The 16,106-nt window shown below is 45.6% G+C and overlaps 1 protein-coding gene across 5 annotated transcripts in view; it reads left to right on the top strand.

The window, feature by feature from the left end:
- Nucleotides 1–2,690: 2,690 nt before the first annotated feature.
- DLG5 (discs large MAGUK scaffold protein 5) overlaps nt 2,691–16,106 on the top strand; it is a 181,102-nt gene continuing 167,686 nt past the window's right edge. For 3 of the 5 annotated variants that reach the window (XM_073353224.1, XM_073353223.1, XM_073353222.1), the window contains exon 1: nt 2,693–3,871. In XM_073353224.1, the coding sequence (XP_073209325.1) occupies nt 3,556–3,871 (316 nt within the window). In that variant the 5' untranslated portion in view covers nt 2,693–3,555. Of the gene's footprint in view, nt 3,872–16,106 lie in introns of all 5 variants that reach the window. The other 2 variants (XM_073353227.1, XM_073353225.1) reach the window with 1 other exon arrangement.

Raw genomic sequence — 16,106 nt, 5'->3', positions numbered from 1 at the left:
CGGATGCTTCCTGGGAGCTGCCCCAGGTAAGCACAGCCGGGACTCCCCACTTTGCCCCCCGGCAGGTCCCTCTGGCTCTTGGGGTGGGGTGGGCCACGAGACCCTCCTGCCCAGTTCTGGGGCAGTCAGGGGACAGGGGAGTGGGGTGGATGGAGCACGGGTCCTGGGGGAGGCGTCAAGGAACGCAGGGGGTTGGATGGGGCAGGAGTCCCGGGGGGCGGGGGTGGACAATGACCCACTCGTGGGGCGAGGAGGGAACCACTTGTTAAGATTTTGGCGGCTCATCGCTGGCCCTAGTGATATGGCAACTTAATGATGAACAGTAATCCAACCACTGGGAATCAGGAAGGACTACTTATATAGTAAAGTGGAGAATTCAATCTGGAGGAAAAGAAATTGCAGAGAAGGAAGGACTCTTTTGCCGGTTGGTATACTCACAAAGACCAGGGTCAGAGTCCTGTGGGGAAGGCCTTGAGGTAGGGCCAATAAAAGCACTTTTGTGGAGCCTGAGAGGGTGGAAGACGACTTAGTTCAGAGATGAAGGGGGAAGCCAGAGGCCTGAGAACCAAAAGGAGGCTGTGTTAAGTACAGGCTGCACGTAAGCAGTACAAGTGAGCTTAGAGATAGGAAGTGGCCTAGGGAAACAGCACCACATCTGAAGAAGCAGACCTAGCTGCTTAATCAGGGACCCTGGGATAGAACTCAGAGCAGCTGGTGGAGCTGGGTTCCCATATCAGCCCCTGAGGAAGGAGAATGCAAGCCCAACTGCAGGAGCAGACAAGGCTCCTGTGGGGAGCCCCTGAGGGAAGGCAGGTAAGAACACTGCAGTAGAGCCCGAGGAGGGTGGAAGAGTTATTTGGAAGTTTCGCTGGGAACTTTTCTTACCTGGGAACTTTATATCACTTGGCCAGAAGGCCAGAAGACATGATGGAGGGAGATGGCCTGCAGGAGGTGCCAGAGGCAAGGGCCCCTTGTACCATTGCACGCTGACAGAAGGGGGCGCGATGGGTGATGAGTATGCTATCTTACAAGGAAACGTCAACAATCTTTGGTTTTATTCTGACTTGGAGCAACAACAAATCCTGTAATCACAGTATTTCTTTCACAATAGACATTCCAGTTCCTGCACTTCTCAGTATTAATAGTGTCACCAAATAGGCTAATAAATCGGGTCAGTTATGCCTATGACCAGGTGTGACATAGCCTTTCCAGTAGATGGCAGTGGCATATCCACACAATCTCATACATTGTCCTGTGAGTGCCTCAATCAGCTTTGCTCTGTCATTCGTTTTTGAAATGTATTCACTGCAGGATGTAGGACTACACTCCTTTTTCTTTTTCAAATCAAATCCTTTCTTTCATCTTTGGCTCAAGTATATGGACAGTTCATTTCACTGTATCGTTTTACTTTGGTATTGTCCCCCATCTTCTCTATGCATCCTTTTTTTTTGTAGGGTGTGGGGGGGGGGAAGAGGAGGAAATGAATTGGAAGAATTTTTTCTCCACCCAAATGTAATCTTTCTGATTCCTTCTCGATGAAGGACCAAACAAAAAGCAAGAATTATACTGTAATGAAGGGGTGGGCATGTGCACACCATGACTCTCTACTATGTAGAGTAAGAACTGGTCAGTTGCTAATGGAGTTTCTTCTTTACTGTAAGGTGGAGCTTAGCCTGTTGGAGCAGTTTGCTCTGTCACTGTGAAGTTCTGAGTGGCCAAGGCATACTGTAATATACCAGCTGGCCATGTGGATCTGTCCAGATGATATTAACTAATACACATTACAAAAAAAATTATTTATCTGTTTGTATTTAGCTCCAGCATGGGGAAAAACAATAAAATATGAGGGCCCTCCCACCCCAATCTCTCAGGCAGGGAGACAGAATTCCCTGCTTCTGAAGAAGTGGGTCTTTTACCCACAAAAGCTTATGCCCAAAGAAATCTGTTAGTCTTTAAGGTGCCACCAGGCTCCTTGTTGTTTTTGTGGATACAGACTAACACGGCTACTTCCTGATACTTCCTGCTTATGTAAGCCATGCCTGCTATCCGATCCCTGGGCAAGGGGATGAAGAGAGAACCCACCATCCCTTCAGCTGACTGCTTTTCCCCTCTCCGCCCATGAGAGGAGATCCCAGCGGTGTGGGGGGTGCATTGTGGGTCTGTGGAGCAGATCCTCTTTCCCTGGTGATAGATTTCAGAGTAGCAGCTCTGTTACCCTGTAGCCGCAAATAGAAAAGGAGGACTTGTGGCACTTTAGCGACTAACAAATTTATCTGAGCATAAGTATTCGTGAGCTACAGCTCACTTCATCGGATGCAATCAGTGGAAAATAGGCTTGAATCTCCCTGGTGAGGTGGTCTCCTCTCTCTCAGGAACTGGTCTCCCAGCCAGAGGGGAGGTGTCTAGTTCCCCTTCCTCTGGAACCGATGTCCCAGCCAGAGAGGAGGAAAGGGGGGAAGAGCTCAATGTCTCCCGTCCCCGAGGCTGGGGCACTCTCTCAGCAGGGGGGAGCGAGGCTCCCCAGCATCTGGGCTCCTGGCGGTGGGGAAGGAGAGGAGTTAGGAGCACGACTCCTCCCTTTCCCCGGCGCTAGGTGCCCCGCCCCGGGGAGAGGCAGAAGCTGCCGCCGGAGCCCCGCCTCCTCTGCCCGTACATGGCCTGGCGGGGAGCCCCTGATTGACAGCCGGGTGGAGGCCGCGGAGCGGAGGCGAGCGCAGCCGCTGCCGCCGGGCTATGGCGGAGGAGGCTGCGGGGAGCAGAGGCGGGGAAACTTAGCCGGGGAGCCCAGCATAGGGCTGGGAGGAGCGCAGCAGGGAGCAGCCGCCGCTGAGGAGCGGGCGCTGGCCTGGCCGGCCTCAGGCCCCCTGGCGCTGGGCGGGCCCCGGGGGCGCGTTCTCCTGCGGCGGCGGGGGCGGCGAGGAGCATGAGCTGGGGGGAGCGGGGAGAGGCATGGCTGCAGCCTTGCCGTGGGGCGGCCAGCGGCCCCGCGCAACCAACATGGCTGCGGGTGCGAGGAGGCGCTCGGCGCTGAAGCCGCCTGGCCCCCGGCAGTCCCCTCCTTGCCCCACGGCCCCCAGCCTGTAGCCAGGGAGAGGGGAAGTGGTTCGAGCCGCGGCTCGGGACTCGGGGGTGGCAACTGCAAGGGGAGCGGCCGCCTTTATCCCCAGCGCCTGCCCCAGGCGGCGTCTGCCCGGCGGAGAGCGGGGAGGCGGCCGCGGGTAAGTTGGGCGGCCGGGCGGCGCTGCGGGTGTCAGCTGTAGCGGGGGGAAGAAGAGCCACAGCCCCTGCGTGAGCCCGGCTCTGTCCCGGGGGAGAGGAGCCTGCAGCCTCTGTCCGGCGCTCAGCCCCCGGAGCAGTCAGAGGCGGGGGAGACGCGGAGCTGCCCGGGGGGTGCCCGCTGGGGCAGGAAGGGGGAGGCGCCGCCGCAGCATCTCCCCGGGCGCACCGAGCCGCGGGTGGCTTTGCCCGCCTGCAGTGCGGGGGAGGGCAGCCCGGTGCTCCCCGGGGGGAGGACAAAGTTTGGCGGCTGGCTGCCCTGCCTCGCCCGCAGCGGCCATGGAGCCCAAGCACAAGGAGCTGCTCGCTCAGTGCCGCCAGAGCCTGGCCCACTCCATGACCGAGGTGGACAAAGTGATCGAGCTGCTGGAGGCTGCTGGCACCTTGAGCCCCCGCGACCTGCTCGAGCTGCAGGAAGCCGCCGGAGGGGGAACGGGGGTCGCCAGCAAGGCCGACCTGCTCATCCAGCTGCTGCTGGCCAAGGATCGGGATCATTTCCAAGACCTGCGGGTGGCCCTGGAGAAAACGCAGCCTCACCTGCTCTCGATCCTCTACCTGAACGGGGTGGCGGGGGCGCCGCCCGGGGAGACTGCCGGTGAGTGTCCGGTGGTAGGGGACAGGGACCGGCATTGGCACCGGGGAGCGGTTGCTGCCTCGCTGCACTTCCGCGGGGCGAGGGAGCGGAGCTTCCCGCCTGTGTGCCGGACGGTGCCCAGGTGTACTCTTCGGGGCCAGGGGGTAAGGGACTCGCTGCCTAGGTGCCTTTTGGGGTGGGGGTGTTTTCTGGATGCCCTCTTAGGGCTGGGGCGGGGGGTTGCTACCAAGATGACAATTGTTTTTTTTGGCTGGGGATAGGCGAATGGTTTGGGTGGAAACCAGTCTCTGTCTTTCACCATCCTGACTTTCTTAAGGCAGGAGGAAGAACATTCGGGATGAGATGTAGGCAGATGCCCAGTATTGGCTTAGTTTTACCACCCCTTTAAGTCAATAGTAATAATCCTGTGGTGCTGTTCATCCGGAGACCTCGGAGTTCTTATCCCCGTTTTACAGATAGGGAAATGGACAGGGAGATCGAGTGACTTGCCCAGCAGGTCAGTGGCAGAGCAGGAAATCAAACCCAAGTCTCCTGAAGCCCAGCCCAATTCTTGGCCACAAGGCCACACTGCTAATATTAAGAAATGGGAGAAGAAGGAGGTCTGCAAGGAGCACTTTTGGAGAGACCACTCTAAATTAAACGGTGAAAACACCTAAGCCTGGATACTTAAAGGTAGTTAGGATCAATGGGAGCTAAGTGCCTAAATACCTTTGAGTGTCTGGGTCCTAGCCTTTTATTGCTTATATTTTCTTCAGGCTTTAGGTTTTAGGGTTTATTTTGGTCTGCCTTTTTGCTCCCAACCTTTTTCCCCATCTTTAGGAAGATGTGCTGCTGCTTGTTCCCAAGTAACAGTAACAGCGTTAGCATTTACAGTACCTTGCATTACCTTCCCAAAGCAGTTATATAATTATTTCATTCATGCTTTCATTATTACTATTCCAGTCTCTGGAAACCTGGGATCAGTGAAGACTAAGCTGTTTCCATAGTGTTGTTTTGTACACTGTATGTTGTTTGTAAACTCCACTGAAGTTAATGTTGTTAAACAGTTAAAGTTTTGTGACTAGTTGCAGCTGTGAAATTGTTTCTGTTGCAGATTGATTGAACTGTGTTGGCCTAATAAAAACATGGAGATTTTTTTGTATTTACCTGTTTGAAGAGAATGGCAAATGTTTTAACTAGTGGTCCTATTTGAATACAGATTAGTTTGGGTCTATATTATAGTAACTTGTATTTGTTGGGAGAGAGGAGAGAGAGAACTTGTTTTATTGTTCAGCCAGGTGGAGATGAGAATTTTGAGAGTAAACTTCCTAGTTTATCAAAAAGAAAAGGAGTACTTGTGGCACCTTAGAGACTAACCAATTTATTTGAGCATAAGCTTTCGTGAGCTACAGCTCACTTCATCGGATGCATACTGTGGAAAGTGTAGAAGATCTTTTTATACACACAAAGCATGAAAAAATGGGTGTTTACCACTTCAAAAGGTTTTCTCTCCCCCCACCCCACTCTCCTTACAATGTGTATGATAATCAAGGCGGGCCATTTCCAGCACAAATCCAGGGTTTAACAAGAATGTCTTGGGGGGGGGGGGGGAACAAGGGGAAATAGGTTACCTTGCATAATGACTTAGCCACTCCCAGTCTCTATTCAAGCCTAAGTTAATTGTATCCAATTTGCAAATGAATTCCAATTCAACAGTCTCTCACTGGAGTCTGGTTTTGAAGTTTTTTGTTGTAATATCGCAACTTTCATGTCTGTAATCGCATGACCAGAGAGATTGAAGTGTTCTCCGACTGGTTTATGAATGTTATAATTCTTGACATCTGATTTGTGTCCATTTATTCTTTTACGTAGAGACTGTCCAGTTTGACCAATGTACATGGCAGAGAGGCATTGCTGGCACATGATGGCATATATCACATTGGTGGATGTGCAGGTGAACGAGCCTCTGATAGTGTGGCTGATGTTATTAGGCCCTGTGATGGTGTCCCCTGAATAGATATGTGGGCACAGTTGGCAACGGGCTTTGTTGCAAGGATAGGTTCCTGGGTTAGTGGTTCTGTTGTGTGGTATGTGGTTGCTGGTGAGTATTTGCTTCAGGTTGGGGAGCTGTTATCAAAGCCACCAACAAAACCCAATTAGGACTATATCAGAGATTCTTTTTAAAAAAAAAAAAAAGAAAGAAAAGGAGAAAAAAAAAAGATGAAGTTGGCACTATTGAGGCCTTATGAATGCAGCTATTCCTCCAAATTAACACTACTACAGTTTATCTAAATTTCAAGGCTGTATTGTAGATTGGCTTTAAAGCATATGCATGTGTTAGAGTAATGTGCTGGGGCTGTTTTATATCAGAGGTGGATTTTGCCAGGGTGACTTACCTGTTTACAGTGAGGAAACTAGCCGTGGGAGGTGCTTCCTGGCTCATGTAAACAATATGATTTTCTTAGGAAAATTGAAGCAAACTGTCTTCAAATCAGACTTTTAAACTTGCCTGTTTCACCTGGAAAATATTTATGGATGTGCTTTTATAATATACACAGTCATACTTTATAATATGCACCGCACTTTTATTTTAATTCCGTCAGCCATAAGAGTTTATAATAAACATAGAAAATGTGATTTCTTTTTTTAACATCACTATATATTATGTCTCCTCTAATAAATGTATATCATTGTTCACAGGAACAATGGACCTCAGGACTTATAATATTGTGTGGTCTGACATCAGTGGGAGTTGAGGGCACGCAGTGCTTTGCAGAAAAGGACCCATAATATTTTATATGATTAATGCTCAATATGGTCTTGTTTGGCAGCTCCATTTACTGAACTGATGGTACTGGACTATTGGAATTCCTTAGACTTAAGAACAAAATTTTAAAATGGAGTGGATGTATCCACTCTGTGTGATGATACTGTGTTTAATAAACTGAAAGTAAGATCTAGGAAGTGTCAATACTGAGATCCCAAGGGAGGAGGCATTTGAAATTAATGGGCAAAATTAATTAGTTTCTTTCTACGTGAACTCATGAGGCTAATATTAGTAAGAATATACCCCTGGTACACCTAGTATGTAAAATTAGATTTTCAGGTTCACAGATACATTTCAAAACTTTTTAGTTTTTAGTTTTTGAATTAAAATTTTCATCTAATTGAAACTGACATGTTTTTACAAGTTAGTACAGAAGAGATTATTAAAGTAACTTTAACAGAGACAGTTGTAGTGTGTGTTAAAAGATTAAGGTCCTGATCCTGGAGTGTGCTTAACTGTGCATGCCTGAAGAGTTTTATTGGAGTCAGTGGGACTAACTCATGCATAAAGTTAAGCGCTTAGAAACATTTTTGCAGGATCAGGACCTAAATTTTCACTTGCATACTGAATATATTACAGAAAAGGACTTAATCTTTAATAGCGGCCACCTGGCCACCTTTTTGCACTTCTGCTGCTGTGGACAATGAAAATAGTCTAGTCAGTTTCATTTTCTTGTTCTTATGTAGGTTGAGTTGCTGCACTGTTTGGGTAGCAAATACTGAAGGAGGCATGGTTTATATCTGAACAAAAGTGTACAAAATTTAAGAAGTAATTAGTGAAAACAGTTCTATTAATCCATTTTGTAAAATGCTAATATTTAAAAGTGAGGTAAAAACTAATTACTGGGCCTAAGCTAAGTGTTCATTTAATTTTAATCTAAGGCCTGAATTAGTTTTTGAAGTTACTATTTAGAATTTGGTTAATGAAGGAATTTAGGACAAGCACAATTAAATTATAGGCTTGTTTGGCAGAGGCAAGATTTATCTGCAGTATATATCTTGAATGCTTGTTGGAGGTTAAAGTAATATGCAGCAGACTGCTTACATTATCAAATTTGGGGGGGGTCTATTTTTCTTTGTGAGGAGAGTGTCTAAAGCAAGTAAGGCATATCAATATTGATAGAAGTTCTAGACATATCTGTCCTACTCAGGGCCAGATTAACCTTTTGTGGGCCCCCATGAAGGCAGTGGAGCATGGCATGGGGAGGTCAGTCCCCAGAGTGAGGGGCTAGCCAGGGACAATGGGGCATGGCATGGCAGGGGCGGCCCTGCTCCATCCACCCAGTACAAGGGTATTGTTTACAAACAGAACGTTGACAGATGCATTGCGGCCCATCTGGCCCTGTGCTGCCAGCATGCCCCTTCCCCTTGGGGATGGAGGTCCCATGCCACACCACACAGCAGCCCGCCCCCCCACCCAACACGAACGCCCCTCCCCAACACCCTATGTCCATAGCCCTCTGGACCTGCTATGTGAAGTGCCCCCCGTGAGACCCTCTCCACAAATGCACAGCACCCCACACTGCACTACCCCTGCCCAGCGCCCCCCTGCCCACAACCGCACCACAACAGCCCAGCACCCCACACAGAACCCCCACTCCCTGGTGCCCCAACACATACATCTTCCCTGCCCCTTCACAGCCCACTCCCCCATGCCATGCCTCCTGGCCACACTCACCAGCCCTGCTGGGAGGTGACTGTGTCTTCCAGCCTGAGCTAGCAGTGCAGCCAGGGCTGGTCCTGGGGGCGGGGCGGGGGGGAATTGCTCCAGCCCCTCGGGAGTGGCGCGATCTGCCAGGCCAGGGTCTGCCCCAGCCAGGTTCCCTCAGGACCCACTTGCCTGAAGGGGCCCAACTGAGGCCCCCACACTGTCCATCCCCCCAACTGGCCATGACTGTCCAGGCTTCTGCACCAGTCCCAGACAGCTCAGCTCCGGGGAGACCGGTGGGGCCCCACAGGTGGTGGGAAGCAGAGACTGCCTGGAGCGGGAGGTGCACTGGGTCCAGCCAGGGCCAGAGAGGAGCTGGCGGGTGGGGCCGGGGGTGGAGAAGAGCCCTTGACCTGCCTGTGGGTGGGCTGGGGGGAGCCAGCAGGCTGGTGGGATCTTAGGGCGCAGTGCAAGTGGAGCAGGCTGGGGCCACTTCTGAGCATGGGCCCAGTACCATGGTGCCACTGGCACCATTGTAAACCTGGCACTGGTCCCACTTGCCCGGTGTCAGTGAGATTACCAATCTATTGGTGTATTGCAGTGGCTTTCAACATTTTTTCATTTGTGAAACCCTAAAATATTTCAAATGGAGGTGTGGACACCTTTGGAAATCTTAGGCATGGTCTGTGGACCTCCAGAGGTCCACAGATGGAAAACCACCATTCTATGGTAACGATGGCCTTTTGTGGTCCCCTTAGATATAGACTGCAGACCAGTAAACAGCTGTTCTGAATGCTTCAGGGAGAGATTGGGAGTTCTAGTAATTGCTAAAGGACTTTTAACATGGATCATGATGTATTTGCTTTACAGGGAGCTTGCTTTTCTTTATAGCATTTTTCCTAGCTCAGCAGTTGTTAAGATTTGAATACATGTTGCACATGTATATCTTACATTGTGAATGATGATGGGTCATTCTAATTTTTTTAAAAGTTCCCTGTGCATATTCTTTTAAATTTAATATTGTGATATTGTGTTATATTAGGACATGGTTTTAATTTTAGAGCATTGTGCATGACAACGTTAATAAACTGACTGCAAACTGACAAGAAATAATATTCTGACAAAGCAAAATCAACACAAACTCAGTGCTACATGTTTTATTTTGCTTAGTGATAATACAGGCACCATATAGTTCTTATGGTATCTCCCTTTAGAAATTCATTTAAGATAATAAAGGAAGAAAATTACATTAAGATATGCTAATAAATTATTTCAATTAATACTTCTACATTATATTATAAATTTTAATGTACCTCCCAAGACTGGAGAGGATAATTAAAAGATCTGGGCAGATGGATCCTTGCTATACAAATTATTTACATTAACTTTTTGAAAATGTCCATTTGAAAATCAATTTTTTTTCATTTTAAAATCAAACTGAACTTTGAGTGCTAATTCTTTCTTTTAAGCTATTTATCAGTTGTTCTGCCTATATTTTTGCACATTTTTATCTGCCTCTATGAACTTATGAGTTTTAATTAAGTAGCTGACTTGGCAAGGTACTTTTAATCATTTAGTAGTTGCATATCTTAATAGTATAGATTTCTCCCTTTTAATGGTGTATTAAATGGCTTAATAAGTGCAAGACTACTTGCATGCTTAAGTATCTTAGTGAATTGGGGCAATATTAATGTTGCGAAATCAGATAAACTTCAAAAAGTTTATTTAACAATATTCTTGGATATGTTACACATCCATATGTATTTTATGTTATTAGCAAACAGTATATGAAAGTTTGAGTCTAACAAGCAAAACAGAAATAAAAACACTACAAATAATGTAGCTGCTAAGTTAGCACTGAGGGAGAAAGGATACCTTGTGAAACTTCTTGGCTTTGGAGTGCTTGATATATAAATGCCAGTTTTTTGTGCTTCATTTCCATGGTTTTCTAGGGGGGAAAAGGAAACAGTCCGGATCTATTTAGGTTGCTCAGCTTGTAAGTTCTTTGCTGCTGAGTTAATGGGCTTGTAGAGTTAAAAGGTGCCCTAATCTCCATATTACAGAGCTAAAACAGCTTGCTGAACTTAAAAGCCCCAGTACACCTGGCTTTAAAGCTGTTAAGCTTGCCACGTTCACAGTTTCCTTTTCCTTTAGCAGCTGGACTGGTAAATTCTTGTAACCAAACAACTGCTTTAGGTGGTGAAGTGTGTATGCATCTATCTTTACCTTTGCAGCTAATAACATATGGAAGTTTTTAGTACACAGTTTCAGTACTGTGTTTCATACTACTGATTAAGGCCTGTACGTAACAAGTCTTGAGACCAGCAAGCACTGAAAGCCAGTGGGACTAGTAAAGTTACACATGTGCTTAATGAAAGGATGTGCTTAAGTGTTTTCAGGACTGGGGTGAAATTCAACCATTCACTCATTTGTGAGTTTCTCTGAGGTGATAGGGGATAATTTTGTAAACCTAATTCAAAAAACAACTGAAGAGAGTTGAATGTTGAATTATTAAATTTTTTTAACCATCTTTGGGCAGAGACCAAGTGTTACCTCCAATCCAACAGGTAAAATTTAGAAATCTATAAGTGTACAAAAAATGGAGGTAAAATGGAAACTTCTTGTTTTAGCTTTAGAGGGACATTGTCAACTTAATGCAGTCAATTTCAAAAAATGAGTAAATAACTTCTCACCGTGAGCCACCCAGTGATCTTTTTGTGGATTACTGTAATTTATTTTTTTAATGTCTTTCCACTCTCTTGCTGCTTTGTGAATAGAGTTAGTGAGCAGAGGGGCTGTGAGCCACTTCTCCAGAGGGTAGTGGTAAACGAGAGGACAGAGTAGCTCTGAAGTGATTGACTCCTTCTCCAAAGGGATGCTGGAGATAGACCCCCAAGTCAGCGTTCTTTATCCAGAAGCAGAGTGGGGAGCAGAGAGCCAGAGGAACCAGTGAATGAGTAAGTAAATATGTGGATGGAAGATTTGAGAGGAAGTGACTGAGAGAGAGATTTGGGAGGATAGGCAAAAGAAGTGGTGGAGGACATACTGTAGGGGAAGGAGGAGGAAGAGATAAGATGGGTGGACTGAGAGAGAAGGAAAGACGCATCAGATGATGAAAACATGCACTGTGACAATGAAGAGAGGTGGAGAAGTGAAGAGATAAATTTGAGAAGAATATGTTGCAAATAAATACAGTTGAGTGTAACAATAAACAGTGCATAATGTTTTTATTCCCTGGAAATGGAAGGAGTGGGATATGTGGGGCAGCACAGGTATTTTTCCATCTAGTTAGTAGGTATCAGATAAACTTCACAAACCCTATTGCAGAATTCTTTAAACTACGTAGCTCAGAAGTCATGCAGTTACTCCTACAGTTGCTTAGGCAGCATTCAGAAAAGACTGCTTTGTGGTGGGCACTGAGAGCCTTTGCTCTTTTGGGGGGTGGTGAGTGAGACTGGCCAGGTATTTCCCAGCCAGCTTGGTAGCAACCTTCTGGTTTCTTGCTGTTCTCAAATTCTGAATGCCTGCTCAGATTACACAGATATTTTGAGAGAAGCAAGAAGTATGTCCAAAGGGGTATCCCCAAAGAAATATAAAGTTGTAGCTGCTTGGAAGTGGTCTCCCAAGCTCAAAGAAGGAAATTTGCTACTTAGTAGCTTACAAATACCTAGGGAACTACTAAGTAAAAGTACAGTTAATAAGTTTAATAAGATTGTTGAAAGCTTCTTTTCAGCTGGGCATTTGCTGTGATGCTTATCCAGCAGTGACCATCCTAGAATGCATAGTGAAAATTCACTGTTTCTAAAAAGAATGCTCCAAATCAGTAAGGGAAATGAATCACCCGTGGAACCATTTGTGGTGGTTCTGTTGCAAGTAAGGATTGCCTTCCTCGGTTTTCAGTCAGTAATGTAGATATTAGAATGTCTTCGCTCCTCTGGGTTACATTGTGTTTTCATGTGAACTTATTAAAGGCTGCAGTGACCCCTCCTGCAGACCGACCTAGACTCTGGCAGGCGACTCTCATTCCAGAGGTATCAGACTATAGTTCTAGCCTCTTTCCCGGTCTTCTGGACTTAATGGAGAACAGTATGGGGTCAGAACAAGCCCCTGGGAGTAGTGGCTATACAAGGGATGTCAGCAGACTGGGTTCTGCAGTTTGAACTCTGAGTATTCTTTTCTCTCCGCTGTCTGCTCTGACCTCTTCCAGCTACTATCCAGCCTAAAGCTCCCTTCCCCTCCAGTTTCTTTCTTCCCTTTACAGCCATTAATCTTCCTACTCCCTTGCTCCTATTTTCATCTTTCCCCTCACTCTGTTTTTGCTTCTTGATGTTGTTATGACATACTTAAAAAATCCCCAACTTACCCAAAAGCTAACTAGACATGGCAGTAATCCTGAGCATTTGCTTGTATGTTGTATCCCTCTTTCCCCTTCCTTCTTACACCTGTTATACTGTAAGCGCTTGGGGACGTGGATTTTGTCTCTTCCTATATGTTCACACAGTGCCTATCGCATTTTGGCCGCTAAAGTAAAATAGTAATCTGTTGCCAAGCTTTTCTCTAAATGCTCTCTTGATAATTACTGTGCATGCTTTATTATGAATCTTCTCCTTGTACAGATTTTCTGCAGCATTGATGATAAAACCTATGGGGATTACTCATGTTAAAAATAGTTGTGAAAGCTTCAGTAATAAATTAAGATGGAGCATTATTTTAGGCTGCTCTGGGATTTTCCATGATGACTAATCGTAATCATTTGGAAGCACGAGCTGTGACCCACTTTTCAAAATCAAAATACAGCTGGCAGGGTGGGGGGGCGGATGTTTTGGTAAATGCCCTTGATAATAGGCCTGAATCTTTCTGATGCAGGGGAGAAGAAGTCAGCAAGTTTGTGCTGATTGAGCTTCTCCATCTGAGGTAGTACAATGCTCTTCCTCTCCCTCTCTCACTTTTCTTCCTTCCCACCTGCCTCCTCCCAAGCCCTCTCATGTAACTGCAAGTGGGGGTTTGGCTCCTGAAAACCACAGCTTTTTGGAAGCTAGAGCTATTTGTGCAAAGGCCTGGTGTATCTAAACTGTTCCTAAGCCTAAAGACAGCTATACACTGATCCCAGGTCCCACCCTCGGGTGGTATTAGTTACTGCTAACCCTTCTCAGCATCAACTTCATGATGGGAATTACTACAAGCTAGGGATGGTTTACAATATTGTGGCCATGGTCATACCCTGTGCTGGGAGAAAAGGAACATTTTCAGAATTGGAAAGAAGTTGGCAATAGGCTGCAGAGCCAGCAGCATCTCTTATTCCTGCAACCCTTCTCCCATACAGATGTGCTGCTTTTTGCAGAGGGGCCTATCGAGTGGAGGGGCCAATAATTGGGGTGGAAGTTCTTGCAGGCTTTGTCTCTTGTAAATGAATGTTTAAGATACAGTAGGCAAAGGATAAAGTATTACATCTGAAAGGCCCTTTCCATTTCCAGTTGATGAGTGAGGGCAAGAACAGACCCTATACATTTAAATTATATAAGTATTTTAAGAAGTTAATGAAATGGACCCAGGCTTGACTTCTGCTGTAACTCACTCATGTGTAGCATAATTGGCTTCCTCTAGATAATTATGATTGTTTTAGAAAATCTTGACTTGTTTTTAAAAAGTCAGCTGATAAGGAGCTGAATTTGAAATGAGACATTATGGTCTAATTCAGCAGGCTTTCCATGCATGTAACTAGGCCTGTAGCTAGGGAAACAAAGCAGGGGAGAATGTAAAGACAATACAGATTTTTGTTGGCAGGGCAGCAGAGGGAGAGGTTCCGGGGTCCTACTCTGGTAAATTTTGACATACCTGCTGTAAATTCCTATTTGTTAGATTTATAGAAAGAGATTTCTTTTGTAGGTAAGATGACAAAAACTGAAAATCCCCAAATGGGCCTTCTGAAGCCATATTCTAACTGGCTCTTTCATAGTTAGCCAGTTGAGAATGTTCACCATATTTATTAGTCTATTTTTTTATACAAACTTAATATAAAAACCTTAACTGAACCACCATGAGTTGTTAATCTGAACAGCAATATGAATTGGATACTCTAACCCCTCCTGTCTGTCCACTCTCTCCTGTTCACCAGCCTGGCTTATTGGCTCATATAAACTTAACCCCTTATCCTGCAGACACTAATGCATGCACTTAACCTCACTCATGTCAGTAGTTCCAATTTATTCATGTGCACAAGTGTTTTCAGGATCAGGTTGCTGCTTTTAACCATCTTAATTTAAATGAACCAAGCACAGACGCAGTTTCCTTAATTTGTCAATTTTTTAAAACTTTCCCTTTATTTTTTTTTTAGTAGTTTACGTTTAACACCATACTGTACTGTATTTGCTGCTGCTTTTTTTTCTTTTTTCTTTTTCTTTTTTTTGTCTCTGATGCTGCCTGATTGCATACTTCCCATTCCAAATGAGGTGTGTGGTTGGTGGGTCGCTTCATATAACTGTGAAGTTCTACTGTAGTTCTCAAAATATGCTAGGCACTTTTTGAACACAGCGGAAGACCCAGGCCCTACCCAAAAGGGTGTACAATCTAAATAGTAGTAAAAATTTAGTTGGAATTCTAGAATCATTGGTAAACTGTTCTATTAAAATATCAATGCACTAAAATCCCAGAGCCCTTCAATGTCGATGTTTTCCACTTACGGTTTTGTTTTTGTCAGTAAAGATGTTGTCACTGCTCATAAACGCTAACATATACAAATGTTTGCTTACTATATATGTGATCACCACACTTTAACAATCCAAACTGAAAATTACTATTCCCTTGCTGCTTCTGTTCTCTTAAGTCAACTTTCCTTCCATGTCTGCCTATCACTTACCTGTGTCTGTTTTCCTATGTACAGCTTTCTTTCTCCCATTTTCTCTAAATCTTTCAGTTTTCCTCTTGGTGAAATAAAAATGAAAGTCCTTAAGAACAAGTAGTTATGAAAAACCTGAATGCACCATCTGCCTTTGCATTCTCTTGGGGTTCTGGTCTTTTGGCCTTATTTTTGTGATTCCAGGTCCCCTTTGCCTCTTGCATCTTCTCACAGAAAGAGGGGCATGGTCATATGTCAGTGACTTCTCTAAATGGAGCTTATTGGGATGCTCACAGATTTTCTTTCGTTAGTTTTGTTTTTCCTCCTTTCTCCCCTAGTCAGGTAAAAGCCTCTCTTCTACGTTGTTTTTGACCTGTTAACCTTTTTGTTTGAATCGCTTTGTATTTTTCAGTGACTCTTCGAGAAAGACTAATGAACAGTTAGGCCTGGTCTATACTGAGTGGGGGGAATCAATCTAAGTTATGTAACATCAGCGACGTGAACAATGTAGCTGAAGTCGACGTACTTAGATCTACTTACCGCTGTGTTTTCACTGCGGTAGGTGGACTGCTGACACTCCCATGTCGACTCTTCTCGGTCTGGTACTCCACCAGAGTCGACGGGAGAGCGGTTGATTTATCTAAATCGATCCCCGCTGGATCGATCACTCTGGAGGTAAGTGTAGACACGCCCGAAGATCCTACAGAGCGGAATGCTGTGTCTTAGAGGTTGTCAAAGTTCCTTCCCCACTCTGAACTCTAGGGTAGAGATGTGGGGACCTGCATGAAAACCCCCTTAAGCTTATTTTTACCAGCTTAGGTTAAAACTTCCCCAAGGTACAAACTATTTTACCTTTTGCCCCTGGACTTTATTGCTGCCAACACAAAGCATCTAACAAATATATAAAAGGGAAAGAGCCCGCTTGGAAACGTCTTTCCCCCCAAAAT

The sequence above is a fragment of the Lepidochelys kempii genome, chromosome 7, assembly GCF_965140265.1.
Source record: "Lepidochelys kempii isolate rLepKem1 chromosome 7, rLepKem1.hap2, whole genome shotgun sequence".
NCBI lineage: Eukaryota > Metazoa > Chordata > Testudines > Cheloniidae > Lepidochelys > Lepidochelys kempii.
Note: the sequence above shows the minus strand (reverse complement) of the source record. Positions and strands in the feature narration are given on the sequence as shown.